This window comes from Myxine glutinosa, chromosome 12, assembly GCF_964187855.1.
Source record: "Myxine glutinosa chromosome 12, kmMyxGlut1.1, whole genome shotgun sequence".
NCBI lineage: Eukaryota > Metazoa > Chordata > Myxini > Myxiniformes > Myxinidae > Myxine > Myxine glutinosa.
In genome coordinates this window covers 88,071,108-88,096,537 of record NC_136272.1, presented here as the reverse complement: position 1 = coordinate 88,096,537, position 25,430 = coordinate 88,071,108, and the positions used below count along the sequence as shown (strand labels likewise).

General features: G+C 44.3%; 1 protein-coding gene across 1 annotated transcript in view; it reads left to right on the top strand.

Annotated features, from left to right (window-relative positions):
• The window catches only part of LOC144888402 (cyclin-dependent kinase-like 3), a 46,429-nt gene extending 22,056 nt beyond the window's left edge, over window positions 1-24,373 (top strand). Inside the window, exons 7-10 of the mRNA XM_078766284.1 lie at window positions 6,527-6,595; window positions 7,812-7,882; window positions 8,027-8,083; window positions 24,092-24,373. Of these exons, the coding sequence (XP_078622410.1) occupies window positions 6,527-6,595; window positions 7,812-7,882; window positions 8,027-8,083; window positions 24,092-24,373 (479 nt within the window). The remainder of the gene's footprint in view (window positions 1-6,526; window positions 6,596-7,811; window positions 7,883-8,026; window positions 8,084-24,091) is intronic.
• The last annotated feature ends 1,057 nt before the right edge of the window (window positions 24,374-25,430 follow it).

Below are 25,430 nucleotides of genomic sequence, written 5' to 3'. Positions count from 1 at the left end.
AGTTGGGTTCGACTGGGAAAGGTGGGAACAGAGAGAGATGGGTTTGGGACTAAAGATTTTGAGGCAAACACAGAGTTGAGGCATTCAGCTTAGGATAATTGATAGAATTTAGAAATGACTATCGGTGACTTGAGAATTAAGTAGGGACATTGTACAGGTAGTGGGGACGTAGAGTAGAGTAGTTGGTTGATAACCACAAGGGATGTGCAGTCGTATAAAGGGATGACGGGGAAGCACGAGTTTTAGAGGGGAAATAGATAGCTAGATGATGCTGTGTGTGTGAGAAATTGTGGTGAGCCAAGTGGAATTGTGGTTGAGGTGTGTGAGCACAAAAGGTGTGCCAGAAAAGAGGTGTGTGAAAGTGTATTGTGAGAGTATTGAGGAAGTGTGTCATTGTGTATTGAGTGATTGACTTGCAAGGGGTGCAAGTGGATGAATGGTGAGAGCACAAGAGTGTGCAAGAGAGCTTGATGGTATGGAATAGATGGTCTGGAATAAATGGTTTGGAATGGATGGTGTGGAGTGAGTAGAGTGGAATGAGTGGAATGAGTGGAGTGGAGTGGAGTGGAGTGTATGGTGCGAAGGAGTGGATGGGGGAAGGATGGACCCCTTCACGAACACCCGGGGAGGGTAGGTTAAAGTTAGGTAGAGGGAGTAGGTAAATTTGGTGGATATTGACATCTGTGGTGCTGAAAGTAGCAGAGTACTGCTTCGTTGGGTGCATGGGTGAAATGGAATGGCTGGGCGTGTGGCCTGTTCGTGAGTATGGTTGGTTGAGCACACCGCCACTGGTAGTCTGTCAGCCAGGTGAGGCCGCAGGTAGGCTCTGGGAGCCATGTAGTTTTGTGTAGAGTTCAGCGGGGCCCGAGGATCCTAGGGAGAGGACCCGGGTAGCCCAGTGCCATGGAGGGCATCGAGGGGGTAAGTGCCAGGGAGGGCCTTCCCCAGGTAGATTAGGGTGAGGAGCTCGGCAAGCTCGGGTGGTGACGTTCAGTGGCGGAGGTGCGCAGGTAAGTAGGACCTGCTAGGGGAGCCACACGACCCAGCCCCGAAATTGTGCGAGGGCACAGGGAGAAGAATTGGGGGAGTGAGACCCCAAATTGGGGAGCTCCACAGTATGGTCAATGGGAATTGGTTTTTAGAACCGCATAGTGTAAGATGGCCAATGGATTGGCAGGGAAAGACCCCGGGTAGTTTAACTGTGTTGATGTCATTTAGAAGATTAAAAAAAAAAAAAAAAACACCTTTAGAGGCCATTTTTCCCCGCAAGCGGGGGTTGGCTTTTTTCGGGAACTGTGGTTGTTGTTGTTTTTCGGTCCCCTTTTTGAAGCAATGTTTTACGGCCGGATGCCCTTCCTGATGCCAACCCTTTTTGCCGCCTTTAACGACAAGCAGGGAATTACCAGTGAACTGGTACTCAATTTGCCGACCTCGGAAGGATGACAGGCTGAGTCAACCCCCCTGGCGTTAATTCAGCGATTGACCGGGATTCGAACCCAGGATCCTAGGATCCTAAGCCGGCACCCTAGCCGCTAGCCCAACACCAGGGATTCAGCACCAGGGATTTCACCCTATCATTTAGAAGATAGTTAGGAGAAAATCTCTTCGCACCATCCGCATCCACTTACCAAGGTGATATAACTCCACACCATGTTTTGGCAAATGGTTGGAATGGTAAGACGCATCTTGACGTTGGGGTGACATTGTGTTGATATTCCATCCCTTCCTCCTTTGGAGGGATTGGGAATGAATTTGGTTTCGGGGATGGGAAGGACAAAACGTAGCGACGAATTTGTAAATTGTGTAAATACAGGGTAGGGGCAAGGGTAGAGTAGGTGACATGGGGGGTGACGAACGCTAGGGACGAGCTTTCTCAGCTCGCTCTCCCGCGCCCTTCATGTCTGCATTGCCTTGTTTTGATGTGTGCCCTTGTGCCTTTCCCCGCTGATTTGCTTGTCCTCCTTCCCCACTCATGGACATGTTATTTTGTGCCCGAGGGAAGTGTGCAGGTGACCCCCAGTTGTGCGCCCGCACCTTTGCTGCCTCCGGCCTGCACTGATGCACCATATGGACCACACGTTTTGTGGCCTGGCATGTCTGCTGGGACCGCCCATTGTTGCCAACGGTGTCTGGCTTGTGGACCACTGTGTTTCAAGTGGCATCCATGCCCGGCAGTGGACCACCTAAGTTGGCCCTGCTGGCCATACAAATAATAAAAAGCGGACGTGGTGTGTGCCCTTCTTATTAAAATTAACATCAAGTAAGAAGATGAAGACACCCAGAAAGATCGGCCCAGCAGAGAAGACATCAGACATCATTGATTAATTTAAAAATGCTTGTTTTGGTGCATTTTTACATTATGGTGCTTTTTGGTGCTTTTGGTGCATTTCTTTATTATGGTGCATATTGGTGCATATGGTATGGTGTATCGGTGCAGTGCATGGCAATGGCATTTTTCCCCTCTCAAAACATCTTCTTTTTCCCACAAAAGACAGGTCCTGGGTGACAGTGTAAATAATTCGTGTTTTGTAAATAATGCTCCCCACCGGCTAAATGTTTAGTTTGAAGACCATTCCGTAATTCGGTTAATTGTGGGCGTGAGTCAGTTAGGTAGGATGCAACGCAGCAGGTGGGACATATCTAGTGTTAAAACTGTCTCACTCCGGGTGAGGTTAAAAGTAGAGGGTAACCACACCTAAGTGTCACATTAATTTAAAAGATAGCCTTTTTGTTTCAGCTCGGGACGAGTCAAGAGAAAGGGAGGGTGCAGTGTTGCGGTTTTAGAACCCTCACTTTTGTAAATAAACAATCACTTGTAAATATCACATGAAAGGTTAAAGGTAGCACCCTTAGTTAGGCCACAGCAACACATAGGTCACCATAGAAACTCAGTTATTTCATTATTATGTGTTTTAGTTAAGGCCGTGTTTCCAATAGTTGAATCTGCGTTGCATCGATTAAATAAGAGTAGGTCCCATTCCAATTCCGGCCATTTTGCAACCTCCCTCTCCAAGCGACGCCATTACGCGCCTTGCCAGCAGCGTTCGCTGCCTTCGCGCTTGTTCAAACGATGCCATTAACCACGCGGTCAGGCTCGAGGAAGAAGGGGGCGGAACGCCAAGAACAAGGTGTGGCTTGTCAACTAGCCGTTGAAGGCGTGGCCGGTAAGCCCCCACCAGCCAACCAGAGCTGATGTAATATGACCGACGGGTGTGGCTTGGCGGAGCACTGAGTGATCTTGAAGCGCAATATATAAGCGCGAGCGCAAAGCCCTTTCACGAACTGCGCAGGGGAACGTGGTGATCGAACGAACTTCTTCTTTTGGTGGACTTGATGAGAGAGTGCTGAGTGCATTGCGAAAGCCTATACGGAGCGCACATTGGCGAAAAAGGACTCACTTGTTGGTGTTATAAGAGAACCTTGGAGAGGGTGTGTTTGACAGCCATTCATTTATTCGGTACGAAGCATCCCAGTCCCGCTATATGTAAGGTCTGCTCGCGTTCCACCATACGCGGAGCTGCCTACCGGGTTTTCGTCCGCGGAGCCTGAACTGGAGAGAACCGAAGCCGGGACCCCATCACCGGATCATCTACCTGGACCTTCCACCCTACCAACTACAATTCCCGTGTGAGTGTGTCGGTTTGTCTGGGGGTATAGAATAAGACTGAAATAAGACTGCCCTGTGTCCTGCTTCTTCCTCTTCCTTTCTTCTACATTCTTTTGTTTCCTCTTTTCTTGTATATTTGTTAATAAACCCATCTTTGTTCCTCCTACCTTCTGGTTTCCTCTCTAATCCAATCGCATTCGTCTTTTCTCCATTGAGTACCTGTGGCACGATTAAGGACCGCTAGAATCGGGTTTAGTCTCTTGGTTAATAGCTCGGATCGCGGATTGCTAACCGCTCGGCATTATCCATCATATCCGTGGTTCGAGCGGGAGTTATTTCCCTGCTTTACGGTCGGGTTAGTAAGTCGGTATTTGGGACTGCATTGACCAATGACCCGAGCTAATACCGACCGGAAGGAGCGTTATAACTTCTAAGGACTCGGGACGGCCAGCTTAAAAGACAAGGGGATTAACCCCCCCTTGATAAGGGGAGCGCCGACCCCTGAGATCCCTAACAGTATAATATGTCAAAGGTGTGTCCACCGAGAATTAACGCAGGGGGAGTCGACACTTATTGTACCAAGATATTCTAGTTTTGTATTTTTTATTAATTTTTTCAAATTTGTAGAATTTGTTTTTCACTTGGAAGTTGTGGGTTACGATGTGTAAATAAAGGTGGAAAAAGTCTGATTTGTTAGTTTGAATTTAATTCCAGGCTATAGGATAACAAGAGGTGATAACTTTGAAGGGGGATGTAGACGATCGACAGGTACTGTATGTGTGCATGTGCATATGCATTGTTTATGTCCAGCTTCCTACTTGGGTCTACATTGCTGTAATTGGTCTATTTTTATTATCACAGTGTGAAAAAAAAAACAAGTTACAAATTGTGATTCTGTCACATGAATTTCTCACTTACCTCAACTGTTGACTTTTCTTCAACTCGATCAAAGCCACAGTTCAAGTTTGCAAACACCTCTAAGCTCCGTCTCTTCATATGCGATCACACAATGCCGGTGCCACCAAAGCAGCTTCCTTAGCAAGGGCATTGGATTGCTCATTGGATGGCTTGCCATTGCTTTCCCAGCAGAAGTTAGGACAGGAATTTGTAACTTGGCTAGGGTGCTGGTGATAGCTCGCCGACTCTACGCAAAGGACACCCTGGGTCTTTAATGCCCACCAAGTAATTCAGGATGCTAGCTTGACTTCCCTCAATGGGATGGCACAATTATTGAATCACCCTGTCCGCTAAACACCGGGATGACAATTTAGAGCTGGGTCGAGTTTCCAACCCAGGCAAGATGGCCTTGAGGCAAGTCTGCATGCTTCTAGAGCTCGAGGCCATCCTGTCAGCCCCTTTTTGGATTGCTTGTTCTTAAATAGACATATCGCTTACCTGCGTCAGAGTGGCGACCTATCCAGGATGGTTCCTGCCACCACCTTGAGTGTTGTAGTCGAGTCCACCTGGTCCGAGTCCGAATCCAAGTTGTCCAATATCTCCAATTGTGAGGACTGAGCATTCCGAGTCCAAGTCCTGTTCTTTTTTCTTGTGCTTTGGACCTGCCTATAGCTACAAAGGGCTCGGATGCCAAATTTGGTGACGAGAAGGTATCTGTTAATATTTTGTGATTTCGCAACCTCCAAACCATGCAGGCAAATTTGTTGTACTGTGCACTTGGTGGCACAAACGTACCAGCGACTGTATTTCATTTATTTTGCATCTTGCAAGTGCATGCGACCACTCGTTCTTTTCTGCAACGTCCCCTCCACTCTGTGGTGACATTAAAATTTGATTTCAATGTCGGAAAGTTTTTTGACGCCGAAAATGGGTGGTTCTTCTTCTTTATCATGACATCTGAACAAAATTGACTTGCAATACTTGCAATAAAATGACCATCATCACAATTCCTGTCTCAGAGAGACTTGAACAACTAGTTTTAGAGAATAAATATACATATTGACATTGAAATGCAGTTCTATTTCATTCAAAGACCTCTAAAATTTACAACAAATATCAAGAAAGACATTATTTGTCTTGGAGGTTTGACAGGATGGTGCATTGGATTAATAGGAAGCACACTTGAGTTCTTGAGTCTGGGTGCAGATCCCACTATGAGACTGGTACTTCACCTATATCAGGGTAAGGGATGCAAGAGGACGACACTTGATGGAAGATACAGTGAGAGAAGGGGGAAGAGGACATAGATGCTGAACAAGCTGAAAAAGGATGGTTTTTATCGAGGATGGGAAGAGTTGTTGTTTCGTATGCAGCATGTGGCTGCTGGTTGCATCACTTTCTAGAATTGTGGCTGTGCCGCTGATGCAGTTGCCCCTATTACCAGTAGGCCGGTTCTCATTTTGCGACGTCTGAAGGATAACAGGCTGAGTCAACCCACTTTGTGGTATTTCAGCAGCGTAATATGGGCTCAAATTCAATGCCAGAAGATCTTCAGCCAGCAACATTAACGGTGAAGCCAACACCAGGTTTCATGAAGCCAAACAAGCGAAGAGAAGATGAGAAGCTGCTGCTGGAAACCGGATCCTTTTATCAGCTCGTTTCGTTTCACTTTCATTTGCTTTTGTGTGATCAAGAATGAGATTCCAACACACTGTAAATCAAATATACTGAGGTGTGTGTTCGCCAAATGACGTGTTCTCAGAAGAACTCTGATCAGTTGTTTTCCTAAACTTAAGTCTACTCGATACGAATTGTGATTTGTACACACACTACCCAGATAAATGTTTACCTACAAGATCATGAATGATGATGGTGAAAGGATTATGTTGAAGCTCACCTGTTGACTACTTGTCATCACAAAAAATGTGCATGTTGATCATGTTGTTAAAAGGTGTTTGACTTTGGGTAAGATTCTTTTGCTTATCTTATTAACATGTGCTCCACTATCTTGTTTCCCTTCAGTGAGGTTTGTCTACATGGAGTCAACAAGCTTGGAGCGTATCACCGTCATTAGGGAGTATGTGAATGGAGGTGAGGTTTCTGACGTCATTTTGTTGAAAATCCACTGTTTGTGTCTTATCAAGTCCATTTTTACCTGAGTAGCAAAATGAGTTAGTAATTAGTAAACATGAATTATGATATCCTGATTGTTGGACCATCTCTTTCAGTTCTGACAAATCTCAGTTTCACTCTGTCACTCCGGCACAATTGTAAAAAAACAACCAACTGATCGTTTTTCCTGGTTAAACACAGGAAGTGGTTGGGTTTCTTGACTTTATAGGCTTCACCATCAGCCATGACGTGGATCACATATCAAAGCTGTCTTCCAAACTGAGCTGCAGATTTCATCATTCCAAATAATTCCTTAAACTCATAGTCGACAGTGTCTGTGTTGTCCAATGGAGACGTCTTGAGAGCTTTATAGTCCACAGGATCCAGGAGACCTGTTTGTGATTGGGTTACCTCTCATTCAGGTAATGAGGTGGCAGCATCACAAACTGATTTGGTTTCTGTTAAATAAGAAGCTCTCAAAATTATCATGTCATGTGATGAGGCCGAAACACATTGCCAGTTCCTCACAACGCAGATGGGGTGGCTCTTCTCATTTGTGCGACCTGTCAAAAGGCAGAGTGTCTTGGAAGAGACTGATAAGTCTCCCTTTCCTTCACTACACAAGTTTTTCCAGTAATCCCTTCCTGGTTAAACTTAAAGTGCACACTTTCCACACACCTCCACTTTTTATTCCTCTTTTCTCACATTTCTGCAACTGCCCTCCGGAAACGATTTATTCACATTCTCCCCTCGAAGACTTGATGCATGTGGTGCACCACCATCTCATGTCACCCTACATACTTTCCTCGATATTTTTTTCCCATGAACCATTTTTTTATTCTGCCCTTCACTTCCATTGTCCTGTGTTTACTCCTCCCCCCTCTATCTCTCGCTCCCTATCTTCCTCCACTTTTCTTGTTCTTTCTTTCCCCTAATTGTGTCCAACTGTGGCCCTCTGTCACCTTGCTCTTTCTTCCCTGACCTTTGATTTTGCATGCAAATTTTTATCTTTCTCATTTTGTGTTTATTTTAACAATGAAACATTCAAATCTTCAAAAACAAAATAATTTTCCCTCTACTGGTTTCTTAAAAATGAAAATCTTATTGCGTTGCTATTTTTAGCTCTTTCACGAGCCTCGATTCAGTATACAAAAAAAAATTTAAAAAATTGTATGTTGCTGTTTGATGTGTGCAGGTTCACTCGCTTCCCAAATTCATAATCTGAGGAAACTTACAGAAAGAGAGTTGTGGTTTCCCATGATACAGGTGAGCTGAAGTTGGTTTCAGCCTCAGTGTGATGTTTCTGATGTGGTTTGAAATAGGACAGAAAGAATTGCACTCAAAATTGTAAAATCTTAACAACCATAATCTGTGTCCATGTTTGAATATTTCATCTCTTCCTCTCTCCAGATGGCTGATGCTATTGATTACTTGCACACCCAGGAAATTGTGCACAGGGATATAAAGGTAACCAACTACACCAGTGCAGACCGTGGTGATACGTTCTGCGTCACACTGCAATGAAAATCATTTTTTAGTGGAGCAATGGAAGGAATGGGAATGGGAGTGGGAAGTGGAGGAGGCAGGAAAGAACAAAATTAATATTGTTGGGTGATGACCCACAATGGAGGAAAAGAGGGGGGGATCTGTCACAAATGGACCCTTTTTGTGTTTATTATATAATGAGTTAAACTTGAAATATAAATAGAAAGTAAGATATCAAAATTAAATACCCAATCCAGCTCGGTTGGAGTGTGTGAAAAATACAGCCCCCACTGTTGGAATATGTGTTTAATTTTGATATCTCTATTCATGGCGACATTGTGAAGATGTTGTACATTTCCTCTTTGAAGGTTGGCCATTTCTTTTTTTCTTCTTTTTTTTTGTATACAAGATCGAGGGTTGTGAAAGAGCTAACATTACTCAAAGGAAACATAAGGAAACTCTCCTCAAACTCTCAAAATTCACCTTCCTGACGTCTGGTAACCTCATCCGACAATCTCAGTCTTGGATCAGAATCAACTTACACACACTTGGTTATGGTCAAATAACAACGACAGGCATTTTAAAGGCCATTTTCCCTGCAAGAGTGGGGGTTAGCCTTGCGGTCCCCATGACAATCTTCTCCATTTTGCCCGATTTTCTGCATCGTGAAAAAGCTGAATGCCTCAACTCTGTGTTTGCCTCTAAATCTTGTGTCCCAAACCCATCCCTCTCTGGACCCACCGTACCCAGCTGCTCCTGGACTCTGTGTCCTTTCCTCCTGACAAGGTGGAAAACTTTCTGTCAACCCTCGACTCTGATTCTGCAACTGGACCTGACGGCATCAGACCACGGGTCCTAAAATCCTGTTCTTCCGCTCTTTCACTCCCTCTCTCTGTTCTCTTCACCCTCTCTTTTGCTCAGTCATCTGCCATCCGCTTGGAAATCAGCCAACATCACCGCTTTACACAAAAAGGTGCAAAAACAGATCCTAGCAACTACAGACCAATCAGCCTTCTCCCAATTATCAGCAAAGTCATGGAATCCATCATTGCTTCGGATATGAAATCTTTCCTCTTCTCCAATGGCTTGATCTCTGATCATCAATTTGGTTTCAACCAGGTCACTCTACTCTGGACATGCTGCTTCTGCTGTCCCAAAAATGGATGGAGGTCCTCAATGCCAAACAGGAAATTAGAGCTATCTCCCTTGACATATCATGTGCCTTCGATACGGTCTGGCACCCCACTCTGCTCACCAAACCCTCCTCCTTTGGTATCCAAGGAAATCTCCACGCATGGCTGGCGGACTTCCTCTCTAGTCGTAGTCAACGTGTGGCCCTGAATGGGTTTCTCTTATCTCCTGTTCCTGTTCAGGCTGGAGTTCCCCAAGGCAGTGTTCTGGGCCCTGTGCTTTTTCTGGTCTTCATCAATGATCTCTCCGACTCTCTTGAAAATCCTCTCTATCTCTTTGCTGATGACTCCACTCTCTGCCGCTCCATTCCTCATCCCTCAGATTGGCAGTCTGCAGCCTCCTCACTCTCTGCAGACCTGGACAAAATCACAGACTGGGCAAACAAGTGGAACATGTCTTTCAATCCTGACAAATCTCACACTCTTATGATGTCTCTTCAAGTTCTGTCACTCAAGCTTTTTGGTCTCACTATCTGCCATGATCTTTCCTGGGAAAACCACATTTCAAATCTGGCCTCCAAAGCCAGTCGCCGACTTCTTCTTGTTTTCTTATTTTCTTGTTTTCTTTCTTGTTTGTTTGTTTGTTTGTTTGGGCGATATCTCAGCCATCCTTTGAGCTAGGAAGCTGAAATTTCGGCACAATAGTGAGCAAGTCCTTTGTCAAAAACGCTATTTTTTGTTTTTTGATTAATCAATTAATTGAGGAGTTATCTAATTATTATCAGCGATTAATTAAGTATTGCTTCAAAAAGGGGACCAAAAAAAACAACAACAACCACGGTCCCCGAAAAAGGCCAACCCCCGCTTTGCGGGGAAAAATGGCCTCTAAATGTGGTTATTTTTTTTTTTTTAATTAAGTACTTATTTAATTAATCAAATTTCCTTTCTCTTCTGACCATTAACTCAGGCACCTTTTGAGTTAGGAAGCTGATATTTGGACATGCCAATTACCTGGTGATTTGGCTGCAAAGGCTATTTTTGATTTATTAATTAATCGATTAATTATTTAATTATTCGATTGATGACTTAATCTTTTTTTTTTTTAAGTTACAGATTCTGATGAAATGGTGGTGGTTTATGTGTTTTATGACCGAATTGATTAATAATTGAATTTTGTAATGATTATTATTTATTTATTTTCATTATTAATCATTTATTTATTTTCTTTCTCATTTGGCCAATATCTCGGGCACCTTTTGAGCTTGGAAGCTAATATTTGGACATGTGACCAAGTGATGTGGCTATCAAGAATATTTTTGATTTGTTGATTAATCAATTAATCGATTAATTACTAAAAAAAAAAAAAAAAAATCAGCTACGGATTCTGATGAAATGGTGGTGGTTTATGTGTTCTGTGGCCGAATTGATTAATAATTTAATTTTTTCATGATTATTATTTATTTATTTTCATTATTAATCATTTATTTATTTTCTTTCTCATTTGGCCAATATCTCAGGCACCTTTTGAGCTGGGAAGCTAATATTTGGACATGACAGTGACCAAGTGATGTGGCTATCAAGGATATTTTTGATTTATTGCTTAATCATTTAATTGATTAATTATTTATTGATTAATCGATTAATTATTTATTGATTAATCAATTAATTATTTAATTTTTTATTAATGACTTATTTCATTACATTTCTAAAAGATACATCTTCGGATGAAGCACTAGTGGTTTAGTTATGCTATTAGCCAATTGATGAAGAAAATATTTTGTGATAATCTTTTATTGATTTTAATTATACAATTAATCAATCAATAAATGTACACCTCTCCCTCCCAATGCAGCCTCTATGAGCTGCACTGCGGTATTGCCGGGCGCCAAAGGCGCCCCGGCAATGCCGTGCTGTGGGATATTTAATTATTTGGCATGGGGGCGGTGTACTTTGAATGTATGTGTACTTGTCTGTACTTGTTGTACACCGCACCTTTCCTATGCCATCTCCAGGCATTGCAAATCGTCATTGCCGGGCACCGAAGGGGGCTCGGCAGTGACGCACGCTGAAAGAGTACTCGGTTTTCACTCTGGTTGTTTGTTTGTTGTACACTGCTCCTTTCCTATGCCATCTCCAGGCATTGCAAATCGTCATTGCCGGGCACCAAAGGGGGCTCGGCAGTGACGCACGCTGAAAGAGAGTACTCAGTTTTCACTCTGGTTTCTTGTTTTCTTGTTTTCTTTCTTGTTTGTTTGTCCGGACGATATCTCAGCCATCCTTTGAGCTCGGAAGCTGAAACTTCGGCACAGTCGTGAGCAAGTCGTTTGTCAAAAACTATTTTTTGTTTTTTGAATAATCAATTAATTAAGGAGTTATTTAATTATTAGCGATTAATTAAGTACTTATTTAATTAATTAAATTTCCTTTCTCTTCTGACCATTAACTTAGGCACCTTTTGAGTTTGGAAGCTGATATTTGGACATGCCAATGACCAGGTGATTTGGCTGCAAAGGCTATTTTTGATTTATTAATTAATCGATTAATTATTTGATTAATGACAGAAATTTTTTTTTTTTTTTTAGTGACAGATTCTGATGAAATGGTGGTGTTTTTTGTGTTCTCTGACCGAATTGATTAATAGTTTAATTTTTTTATGATTATTATTTATTTCTTTTCATTATTAATCATTTATTTATCTTCTTTCTCATTTGGCCAATATCTCAGGCACCTTTTGAGCTCAGAAGCTAATATTTGGACATGAGTGACCAAGTGATGTGGCTATCAAGGATATTTTTGATTTATTGATTCATCAATTATTAATTAATCAATTAATCGATTAATTATTTAATTATTTGATTAATGACAATTTTTTTTTTTTCTTCCCAGTTACAGATTCTGATGAAATGGTTGGTGGTGATTGATGTGTTCTGTGACCGAATTGATTGATAATGCAATTTTTTAATGATTATTATTTATTTATTTTCATTATTAATCATTTATTTATTTTCTTTATCATTTGGCCAATATCTCAGGCACCTTTTGAGCTGGGAAGCTAATATTTGGACATGACAGTGACCGTGATGTGGCTATCAAGAATATTTTTGATTTATTGATTAATCATTTAATCGATTAATTATTTATTGGTGAATCAATTAATTATTTAATTTTTTATTAATGACTTGTTTAATTAAATTTCTAAAAGATACATCTTTGGATGAAGCACTCGTGGTTTAGTTATGCGATTAGCCAATTGATTATGAAAATATTTTGTGATAATCTTTTATTGATTTTAATTATACAATTAATCAATCAATTAGTGTACACCTCTCCCTCCCAATGCAGCCTCAATGAGCTGCACTGTGGTATTGCCGGGCGCTGGAGGCACCCCGGCAATGCCGTGCTGCAGCATATTTAATTATTTGGCATGGGGCGGTGTACTTTGAATGTATCTGTACTTGTTTTCTTTCTTGTTTTCTTTCTTTCTTGTTTGTTTGTCCGGACGATATCTCAGCCATCCTTTGAGCTAGGAAGCTGAAATTTCGGCACAATAGTGAGCAAGTCCTTTGTCAAAAACGGTATTTTTTTTTTTGATTAATCAATAAATTGAGGAGTTATTGAATTATTAGCGATTAATTAAGTACTTATTTAATTAATCAAATTTCCTTTCTCTTCTGACCATTAACTCAGGCACCTTTTGAGTTAGGAAGCTGATATTTGGACATGCCAATGACCAGGTGATTTGGCTGCAAAGGATATTTTTGATTTATTAATTAATCAATTAATCGATTAATTATTTAATTATTCGATTAATGACCAAAAAAAATTTTTTTTTTTAAGTTACAGATTCTGATGAAATAGTGGTAGTTTATGTGTTCTCTGACCAAATTGATTAATAATTTAATTTTTTTATGATTATTATTTATTTATTTTCATTATTAATCATTCATTTATTTTCTTTCTCATTTGGCCAATATCTCAGGCACCTTTTGAGCTGGGAAGCTAATATTTGGACATGAGTGACCAAGTGATGTGGCTATCAAGGATATTTTTGATTTCTTGATTAATCATTTCATCTATTAATTATTTATTGATTAATCGATTAATTATTTATTGAGTAATCAATTAATTATTTAATTTTTTATAAATGACTTATTTAATTAAATTTCTAAAAGATACATCTTCGGATGAAGCACTAGTGGTTTAGTTATGCGATTAGCCAATTGATTATGAAAATATTTTGTGATAATCTTTTATTGATTTTAATTATACAATTAATCAATCAATTAGTGTACACCTCTCCCTCCCAATGCAGCCTCAATGAGCTGCACTGCGGTATTGCCGGGCGCCACAGGCGCCCCGGCAATGCCGCGCTGCAGCATATTTAATTAGTTGGCATGGGGCCGTGTACTTTGAATGTATGTGTACTTGTTTGTTTTCTTGTTTTCTTTCTTTCTTCTTTGTTTGTCCGTGCGATATCTCAGCCATCCTTTGAGCTAGGAAGCTGACATTTCGGCACAATAGTGAGCAAGTTCTTTGTCAAAAACAGTATTTTTATCTTGCCAAAACGAAGTTTTTGCAAGATGTATTAGTCAGCTTGTATGTTTGTTTTTTTGTTTGTGGTTAATCATTTTTTTTTCACGTTTAGATCACTCTGTAGACCACAGTTATTATTGGAAACTCCTGTAACTTCGCATATCAGAGTCCTATAGAGATACCCTTCAGCACACAAAATTTTGAAGGTCAAGGTCAAAGGTCAAGGTCACTTTGTGGTCAATCATGGAGGTCGACGAAACACTAATTTTTTGGGTAACTTTGATCGGATCGTCTCCAAACTTCATGGGAATCTAGTATATGGTCCGGCGCTCAGCTGATTAGTTTTTGGTGGCGATCGGCCTTGACCTTCATGGTTAGCGCTGGAGGTCGAAAATTATTGACCCCAAGGTCAAATTTTGAAATCGTAGGTACCATATCGAGTAATACCTCATATGAATGCCCTTGATGAGTGCTTCCCAGATCTGTAAACAGTTTGACGCTATGACGTCATGACGAAAAAACGGAATTTTCACATTTTGGCAAGATACGGTTCACCCTGTGGGTGACATATTTTATTTGATTTTTGATTAATCAATTAATTGAGGAGTTATTTAATTATTAGCGATGAATTAAGTACATGTTTAATTAATTCAAATTTCCTTTCTCTTCTGACCATTAACTCAGGCACCTTTTGAGTTAGGAAGCTGATATTTATTTGGACATGCCAATGACCAGGTGATTTGGCTGCAAAGGCTATTTTTTATTTATTAATTAATCAATTAATCGATTAATTATTTGATTAATGACAATTTTTTTTTTTTTTTTTAAAGTTACAGATTCTGATGAAATAGTGGTGGTTTATGTGTTCTCTGGCCGAATTGATTAGTAATTTAATTTTTTTATGATTATTATTTATTTATTTTCATTATTAATCATTTATTTGTCTTCTTTCTCATTTGGCCAATATCGCAGGCACCTTTTGAGCTCAGAAGCTAATATTTGGACATGAGTGACCAAGTGATGTGGTTATCAAGGATATTTTTGATTTATTGATGAATCAATTAATCAATGTATCGATTAATTATTTAATTATTCGATTAATTACTAAAAAAAAAAATTTTTTTTCAGTTACAGATTCTGATCAAATGGTGGTGGTTTATGTGTTCTGTGACCGAATTGATTAATAATTTAATTTTTTAATGATTATTATTTATTTATTTTCATTATTAATTATTTATTTATTTTCTTTCTCATTTGGCCAATATCTTGGGCACCTTTTGAGCTGGGAAGCTAATATTTGGACATGACAGTGACCAAGTGATGTGGCTGTCAAGGATATTTTGGATTTATTGATTAATCATTTAATCGATTAATTATTTATTGATTAATTGATTAATTATTTATTGATTAATCAATTAATTATTTAATTTTTTATTAATGACTTTTTTAATTATATTTCTAAAAGTGGTTTAGTTATGCCCATTAGTGGTTTAGTTATGCTATTAGCCAATTGATTAAGAAAATATTTTCTGATAATCTTTAATTGATTTTAATTATACAATTAATCAATCAATTAGTGTGCACCTCTCCCTCCCAATGCAGCCTCTCGGAGCTCCACTGCGGCATTGCCGGGCTGTCGGATATTTAATTATTTGGCATGGGGGTGGTGTACTTTGAATGTATCTGTCTCCCCCCCAGGCCCTCTCCCTCCCACACATCTCCCGATGTCCCTGCTCTCAAATGTTGTGTTTGTGTGCTTCCTCCCCTTCTCTCCCCATCTTGTCGACCGCTCCCATTTTTATATACTTTGTTTGCTTGTTTGTTTGATTTGTTTGTTTGATAAATGTTAGCTCTTTCATGAGCCTCGACTCTGTATACAAAAAAAAAAAGAAAAAAGAACGCTATATACTTTGTTTGTTTGTCTGTTTGACTTTTGTGTGATAAATGTTAGCTCTTTCACGAGCCTCAATTCTGTATATATAAAAAAAAAAAATCTCCCCTTGTTAACCCCGTTGCCCGCATTTCTTCTTCGACTATCTCTCTCAATGATACTCCTCACATCCACCGAACCATTCGCATTTACACCCTTTCCAGCCTTCGTTGCTGCTCGACGTTCATTACCCAGGTCTCGCTCCCACAAATCATAACACTTCTCACATATGCAGCATGCACCTTTCCCTTCAGCTTCAATGACACTCCCCTCCTCGTCAGCACGCCAATCAGTTCCCGAAACTTCTTCCATGCACATCTCACTCTCGCAACCGTTGCCGAGTCTGATCCACCTTCTCCATTCAGCATGTCTCTTAGGTAACAAAATGTTTTCACACCTTCCAGCTTCGTGCCGTCTCCAAGATCCAACTCAACATTTCCTCCATCTGCAGCTCCCTCTGTGCACACCTTACACTTGAATGTAGCTGCCACACTGGTTAATGACCCTCTCAAACCACTACATTTTTGATGAACCCACTCAGCGCACATTGTACATTGAATGGAATTCACTCCGACACCCTTCCTGCACACAGCACACGGCCACTTCCCAGTTCTTTCCACCTCACCACATGCTTAACCACTTGCCATCACCTTTGTTTTTCCGATATTCACCTTCAGACATTTTGTCTCCATACATTCCTTCCACTTGTTCATCTTCTCCTTCAGTCCATCCATCCTTTCTGCAATCAACACCAGATCATCTGCATACAACAACTCCCATGGTAAACCCTCCTTTACGTTCCGAGCCAGCACCTCCATCACAGCTACAAATAGTAGTGGACTTAGTACCGACCTCTGATGCACTCCCACCTTCACCTCAAACTCACCACGATTCCCGTCCTTCATCCTTGCAGCTGTGCTCGCTCTTTTGTACATTGCCATCACTACTCTGATCAATCATTCCTCCACTCCAAACTTCCTCAATGCCCATTGTCGTGAAAATCAAGCTCAGACACGACTTGACCTCTGCGTAGGTTTAATATCATTTAGATCTGAAGTACATCCTGTAAAAATTCATTCATGCAACAGGCATTAAAATCAGAGTATTTCATGAGCAATGGTCGATTCAATATGGCAATGGTCCAATAGAGAGGACAGTCAGCGCAGCATTTAGGGGCGTACATACCATTCAAACTACAGGACTATGTCACAGTGAGTTCCGCTGGAGTGTCCGTGCGCCCTGGTTGTTCCGGGTCTTATAGACGCCCCTTTTGAAGCGAGCACACACACCCTGGGTTCACCTTGGTATAATTTCACTACATTCTCCCCGCCGTTAGAACTATACTGCCGCTCGGCAGGTTGCAAGCAAGCATCAGCAATAATCGAATGGGTCACGTCAATCCACGTCAGTCGGTCCACCCGTAGCGGTCGGGGCGGCGAACTTCCCTGCCAGTTTGTGTTCAGAATCTACCGGGCACGGCGTCCCCAAGCCCGGAGTCCCCCGCGTCGGAATAGCCGCCGGAGGTGGGAGTCGGAGGGGGCGCCCCAGCGCCTTCGGGCACGGGAGTGGGGAACGACGGAAGTAACGGTGGTTGTTCCATAGGGGAAGCTTCGGTAGAGTCCATAGACTCGTAGACGGGTTCGTCGATATCCCTGTCGTCGTCCCCACATGGGGCGAGATGGCGTACGGAGACAGTAGACTCGCGGCCATCCGCCGTTAACACGCGAGCATGCTCGGGATTAGCCTGGAGGACCTGCACCTTGTCAACAAGGGGGTTGTACTTGCTAGCGCGAACCGCTCGTTTGAGATAGGCGGGCCCCGGTTCAGCGAGCCAGCTGGGTAAAGATTGGATACTGCCGGAGCCTCTAGGGTGGTGGAACAGTCGTTCGTGAGGAGTCTGGTTGGTGGCGGTACATAGGAGAGCCCGGATCGAGTTTAGAGCGGCAGGTAGCGACCACGCCCATTTATCGAGGCCTCGGCCGAGGGTCCGGAGGCTCAGCATGACGGCCCTCCATATAATCCCATTAAAGCGTTCGATCTGCCCATTCGCTTGGGGCCGGTACGGGGTGGTGTAGCTCGAAGCGACATTATGCTGGAGCAAGTAGCCCCTCACCTCCTGGGACAGGAACACCGCACCCCGATCGGTATGCACATAGGCCGGATACCCGAACATAGAAAACAAATTCTGCAGGCACCGAATAACCGTGGCAGCCAACATATCCCCACACGTGTAAGCAAAGGGGAATCGTGAATACTCATCGACGATAGTGAGCAGATAGCGAGAGTTGCTCGACATTGGCAGCGGCCCTTTGAAGTCCATCGCCAAGCGCTCCCACGGTCTAGTAGCCCTAACGAGTGTCCCCATAGGAGGGTTATAAAAACGCGGTTTGAGTTCCGCACAGATCGCGCAATCACGGCAGATGCGGCGGATGTCCTCAATCGAGTACGGCAGATTGCCCTCGCGCACAAAATGCGCGAAGCGCGTTACCCCGGGATGACACATAGTGCCGTGCAAAGTGCGCAGCCCCTCCAAAGTTACAACCCCCGCGCAAGTGGCCGGCCTCGATAAGGCGTCAGCGACCAGGTTATCCTTCCCCGGGCGGTATTTGATGGTGTAGCAGAAGTCGGCGAGTTCGATACGCCAACGGGTGATTTTCTCATTCTTAATGCGCTGAGCATGTAAGGTGTCGTACATAAACGCAACGCTCTGCTGGTCCGTGACGATTTGGAAACACCGCCCAAGCAGATACGGCCGCCATCGCCGAATTGATTCGACGATCGCGTACGCTTCCTTTTCGACAGACGAATGCCTCTGCTCGGTGGAGGTGAGAGTCCGCGAGAAGAAAGCCACAGGGCGGCCCCCTTGGGAGAGAGTCGCCGCTATCGCATGATCTGAGGCATCACTCTCCAAAACGAAAGAGGCACTCTCGTCAATCGTCGCGACAGCGGCGCCAGCGATGTCGACTTTAAGGCCCTCGAAGGCCGCTAGGGCGGCCGGGCCCATGGGGAAAGTGTCGCAGGCCACGAGGGGGCGGAGCTTCGCGGAGAAATTTTGCACCCACTTTGAATAGTGGGCGAACAGCCCTAGAGCGTGTTTCAGCGAAGCCCGATCGCTAGGCGGAGCCATATCGAGCAAAGGGCGCAGACGCTCCTTATCCGGAGAGACGGAGCCATGGGTCACGGTGTACCCCAAAAGGTCTACCGTGCGTAGAGAGTATCGACACTTAGCCGCATTCATGGTTAGGCGATATTTCCGCGCGACCTCGAGGAAGCGTTTCAGATTAGCGTCGTGATGCTCCTGGTCATACCCACAAACCATAAGATTGTCCAGATAGACAAAGACATCGGTCAAATTCTCCTTCACAACGAGGTCATCCATAGCCCTCTGAAAACAAGCGACTCCGTTAGTTACCCCAAAGGGAAGTCGCGTGAACTGGTACAACCGCTGACCTGATTCAAAGGCTGTAAAGACGCGATCAGCCCTAGAGATGGGGACTTGATGATACGCACTACGCAGATCGAGAGTGCTATAAACGGAATACAGGGCCACCTGGCGTACCAGGGCGTCCATCCCCGGTAAGGGGTAGGCATCCAGCTGTGTAAAACGATTAATCGTCTGCGAATAGTCGATTACCATGCGCCGGCGGTGGGCCTCACTCCGCACCACTAAGACTTGGGCCCGCCACGGTGACCAACTGTGTTCTATAATACCGTCCTTTAAGAGCAGGGCCGTTTCTTCCGCAATGAATTGCGCGTCCGCGCGAGAGTAGCGCCGCGATTTGACGGCTACAGGGGTACAATCAGTGGTCAGGTTGGGGAACAGTGAGAGAGGCTCCATGTCCATTTGAGCGAGGGCGCACACAGCGAGCGTGTCCGGCCCACCGAAGTCTATTTCCAAACGTCCATGCCGCTTAAGGAAATCAAGTCCTAACAGAACGTCAGCGCATAAAGCCGGTGATACCATGAGATACACGTCCGGGAACGTGCGTCCCTTTATCACAAGTTTCAATCGACACGCCCCTTTTGTGCTCAACCGAAGTCCCTGAGAGGCCATGAAGATCCGGCGGGTTGTCCCGAGAACCGGCCACCCATGTTGATGCACGAGTCGCTGATCGATAAAACTATCCGTGGACCCCGTGTCAATCAAAGCTTGCGCAAAAACGCCCGCGACCGTGAGCGGAATGATGGCCTGCGCAAGGCCGGCAGACCTGGCAGGTATTGTACCGGCCGGGCGAGAAGATCGCGCCTCGCGGGTGGATCCCACGCCGGCTGCAATCCTTCGGGCAGCGTCGGCAGGTTGGGCCTCAGCAGGAGCATTGAAGTCAGTTGGCTCATCAGCAGATTCATTTGCTAGAGTGGGTGTGTGTAGGTCGTAAGAGCCGCCGCCAGATGGCGCTCGAGTCACGTGAGAAAGATCTCTGCCGTCTGCAGATTCATATGCCAAAGTGAGTGCATGTAATTACAAAGAGCCGCCGTCAGATGGCGCTCGAGTCACGTGAGAAGGATCTCTGCCGTCTGCAGATTCATATGCCAAAGTGGGTGCATGTAATTCGTGCTGCGTTTGCCACACATCTAGAGGAGTTTCCACAGCAGGAGCATGTCGCTTGTTTGAAGTAGGCGTTCGAACGCCAGTCAAGGTCGGTCGCGCTGCGGCCGGTCGCGTTCGCGCCATCTGTTTCGGCGGCCCGGTGTATCTCACCAAGGTCGGGCGTGCAGCCAGAGGCCCGCGAGAAGGAGAGCGGCTCATCAAAGCCGAGTGAGGCGCCCCCTCCGGCGCTCGATCCGTTGGCTCCGCGATGAGCCCATTCAAGGTCGCGCGGGGACGCGTGCCCCGAGCGGCCTTCCTGCAGACCTTTGCAAAATGGCCCTTGGTGGAGCACAGGTGGCATGTAGCCTCCCGAGCCGGGCATTCAGAGCGAGGGTGCTGCCGATTCCCGCAAAAATAACATTTTGCATACCGGTCAGGCCGAGGCCTGAAGCGGAGTTCGCTTCAGGAGCACCCGGAGTCTCGGCCGTGGTGGTCGGGTCCTCCTCCGTATCCTCGGCGGTAGCCCTCTCCAGTCGTGCGAGTTGAGAGGCCCCCGCCACGACACGTGGGTGATCGTATGTGGTGGATTGTTCTCGGGCATCTGTATATACTCGCGCCAGCCGTAGTGCTTCCGTAAATGTCAGATCCGCGACCTCCAGGAGTCGGAGCCGCAAGACCCCAGAACTAATTCCAGAGATGAATGAATCTCGGAGCAAGTCGTCCTGCACTTGCTCATGGGTCCGTACGTCCTGCACGCAGTCCGCCAACAGGTAGCGCAACTCCTGCGCGTAGCGATCGATCGATTCAGATGGTTGTTGTCGCCGCTGGGAGAGTTGATGCCGGCCGTGCACAGCGCTCCGTGTTTTTACGTATAAGCGCTTCAGCTCGGCTAGTGCCGTAGCGTACGTCTCAAATCGAGCTATGTTCCGGAACACGGTGTGATAGACCTTCGACTGTAACACGAACAGCTTCATCGCAGCGGTGGGCTCTGTTTCGTGAGCAGCAAAATAATTCTCCAGCGTTGTGAGCCAGTGAGTGAACTCCGATGCTGATCCCTCAGCTTGAGAGTCGGCTCCGAGAATTGGTACCACGATCATCTTGTGGTCAGCCATTCCGGCGATCTAAATGATATTAAATGTCGTGAAAATCAAGCTCAGACACGACTTGACCTCTGGGTAGGTTTAATATCATTTAGATCTGAAGTACATCCTGTAAAAATACATTCATGCAACAGGCATTAAAATCAGAGTATTTCATGAGCAATGGTCGATTCAATATGGCAATGGTCCAATAGAGAGGACAGTCAGCGCAGCATTTAGGGGCGTACATACCATTCAAACTACAGGACTATGTCACAGTGAGTTCCGCTGGAGTGTCCGTGCGCCCCGGTTGTCCCGGGTCTTATAGACGCCCCTTTTGAAGCGAGCACACCCTGGGTTCACCTTGGTATAATTTCACTACACCCATGTCACTACTTCACGTGGAACCCTATCGAATGCTTTCTCCAGATCAACAAACCCAAGAAACAACTTCTTCCTCTTCTCCATGTACTTCTCCTGCAACTGCCTCACAATAAAAAGCACGTCTGTCGTTCCTCTTCCTGGCATAAATCCAAACTGCATTTCGTCGATCTTCACCTTCTTCCTTATCCTCCTCTCCAACACCCTTTCCAATAGCTTCATTCCATGCTCCAATAACTGCATCGCTCGACACGAGCCACAGTCCAGAGGGTCACTTTTCCCCTTGTACAGAGGGACGAGGGTACTCAGTTCCCAATCCACTGGAATGCGGCTTTCTTTCACCACCAGATTGTAGATCTCTGTCATTCTCTTCACACCCCAATTTCCCGCTGCCGTCAACATATCTCCCACAACTCCCGTCGGCCCTGCCGCTTTTCTCCTCTTCATCGCTTTTATTGCTTCCTCAACTTCCTTCTCGGTTATCTTCTCTGCCGGTCCTAAAACTGCGTTGCTCTCTCTGTTGCCATCCCATTCATTCTCTGCATTCAACAGTATTTCCATATATCTCTTCCATTTTCATTTAATTCCATCTGGGTCCACAACGATTTGTCCCACTTCATCGATCAAGCAACTCACCCCCATCACATCACACCTCTATCGCTATCTGCTTTGCAATCCTGAATACCGCTCTCTGACCCTATTCCAAATCCAAGCGTTCTCCGAACATTTTCTTACATGCCTCCTACGCCTTTGCTACCTCTTTCTTTGCAGCCTTCTTGGCTGCCTTATAACTTTCATGCTCTGCCTTTTTTGCCCGCATACCCTTCGCCTTCTGCCACTCCTGGAACTTCTTCCTCCTTTCGTCAATCTTCTTTCCAGCTTCATCATCCCACCACCATGTTTCCAAAGTGTTTCCTTTGTGTCCTGGAGGTGCCCCCTATCATGTCTTCGCACCATCAGGTAGTCAACAGTTGTCGTCGACCCACCTGACGTGTTTGTCACAAGCTTATTATCCTTTTTCTGGAACTGAGTATTACAAATCAACAAATCAGCTCTATCAGCAAACTCCAAAATCCTTTCACCTTCTCCATTTCTCACACCATATCCGTAACCCCCATGATCTCCCTCAAAACCGTCCATACCTCTTCCCACATGTCCATTTAGGTCTCCTCCTACCACAACAACTTCCTCACCATTCACGCCTTCTGGGCACCCTTGCCACACAAACTTGTATTTCTGTTCCTGCCTACCCTTCACCATTCTCACACCACTTCCCTTCCATCTCGTGTCCTGCACACAACATATGTCCACTCTTCTTCTGACCAATACTCCCCCCACTTCTCCTGATCTCCCTGTCATTGTCCCTACATTCAACGTCCCAAACCTCAGAAACCTATCTCCACGTCTGGCATCAGACGTTTCGTCCTCATAAATGGAGTGATTTCCACCCTTGCTTCGATTGGGTTCCCCACCTTGAGTCTTGAGGAGAGGGAGTGGCGTCCCCTACGGGGTACTTAGGGCTGTACCCTGCCCACATGTAGTTGTAATTGTCATGGTTCTCTTTTTGAGGCAATGTTTTTATGGCCGGATGCCCTTCCTGACGCCAACCCTTTTAGTCGCCTCTTACGACACGCAGGGATACGGTGTACCTATTCTAAACTGGGGTACACACTGGGATGGTCACTTGTCCATAAATGCTGTTCTTCCTCAACCTTTTCCACCATATTCAAATTATTCCCTCATAAGAGGTCGAACACTTCGCTCCTCATTGGATTATCCACAAACTGCATTAAAAGGCAATCCTGGGCAAGATCACGAAATTTCTCCTCTGCCCTTTCCCTGTTTCTGAACCCAGTCTATCCCTGGCAAATTAATATCACCCACAATAAGTACTCTACACCCACCACAATCCTTTCTGAATTCTAAATGAACCTTTTAATCTTACTTTTCCGTCACCCCAAGAGCCTAATTATACATGCCAAACAACTCTTCCATCCCGAATCTCTATCCACACAGAACACTCTTCATTCATTCCCTGCTTCAGATCTCCCTTTTCTCTTGATGCAATGTTGTCCTTTACCGAGATTGTGACACTTCCTCCCATTTTCTCTTTCCTTTCACACCTCCATATCTGGTGGCCTTCAATTCCTCTCATTTAGCTAAACCAAGTTTCACTTCCTGCAACTCTATCGTTTATACTCCTCACTATCTCCTCTCGCTTCAATCTCCTCCATATTATGTAAACTCCTGACTGACATTGGAAGAGGATGTTTTTTTTTTTTAAAGTTTTCTCTTTTTGGATTTTTTTCCTGCCTTCCCATACCATTTAAATTTGTATCTTTCCTTCAACGTAGTTTATCACCAAATATTTTATGTATTTTAACATATTTATTTCTGTTTATTCTCCAGCCACAAAACGTGCTTTTCAGCAAAAAGGGGATCCTGACGGTCATCGACTTTAAAGCTGCCAGACCTTTTTGCCCATGTGGTGAGAAAATGTTTACCTGCTGTGGCACACGTGGCTATATGGCACCAGAGATCACAGCACACGGCTACGCAGGTCCCCCAGTCGATGTGTGGGCACTTGGCATCCTGTTCACAAAATTATTTGTTGGACTTCAATTTGACGGATGTAATATTATTGAAGTGAGTATTGTTGAAAATGGTATCATGATCATGAATATGGTGTGAAGGAGGTGCTGATGTGAATGGTGTGTTGTGTGAAGGGAGTCTTGAGTATTTCACATACAGTGCCTTGAGAAGGTGTTCATAGCACTTTTACAGCCTGCACCCAGGGGCATTGCCCCTATTTTTTTTGAAGCAGTATTATATTCTGCACATAATCTCTTTATAAACTAAACAAAGCGCAATGTATACACTTTAAAAAAAATCTATCTTGTTTATTAGGGGCCTCTTCTGAATGGGGGTCTGGCACGGAGGTGCCATCGGAGCCATTGTAAACCCGGCCCTGGAGCTCTAAACGTCCCCCGTTATGTAGAATGTAGATATGCTGGAACATGTGTGACAACTGGAATATAATTGAAATTCAGCATTGATTGTTTTTGAGACTTTTTTTTCTATATCTGTGGATTTACTGCACCCCCAACATTTCACTTTTTTTGCAGATAAATAAGCGTGATTAATACACTGGAAAATACCTTAATATACAGCCCATTCAGAAAGTATTCAGACCCCTTCAGGCTTTCACTTTTTTCACATTTTGTTATGTTGCAGCCTCATGCTGAAATCGTTTAAATTCATATTTTTCCCTTATCAATCTACACTCAATACCCCATAATGACAAAGAGAAAACAGGATTTTCGAAAGTTTTGCAAATTTATTAAAAAGAAAAACCTGAAATATCACATTGACATAAGTATTCAGACCCTTTGCTATGACACTTGAAATTTAGCTCAGGTGCCTCCCATTTCTCTTGATCGTCTTTGAGATGCTTCTGCACCTTGATTTTAGTCCACCTGTGGTAAATTCAATTGATTGGACATGATTTGGAAAGGCACACACCTGTCTATTGTTACGTGTTCCTCCCCGAACTCCTGGTCTCGGTATACCTCCCCCCCTCGCCCGCCACCCGGGGAAGAAAGCCACCAGTCCTCCGCGAGCAAACCCTCCTTGAGGCCCATGGCCACAGCTGCCCCCGGAGGAGGGGTGAGGTCAACGTGTGGGGAACGACTCATGGGGGAACGGGAACGTGAGCGTTCAGGGGAAGACGGCATTTGGGCCCTCCCCC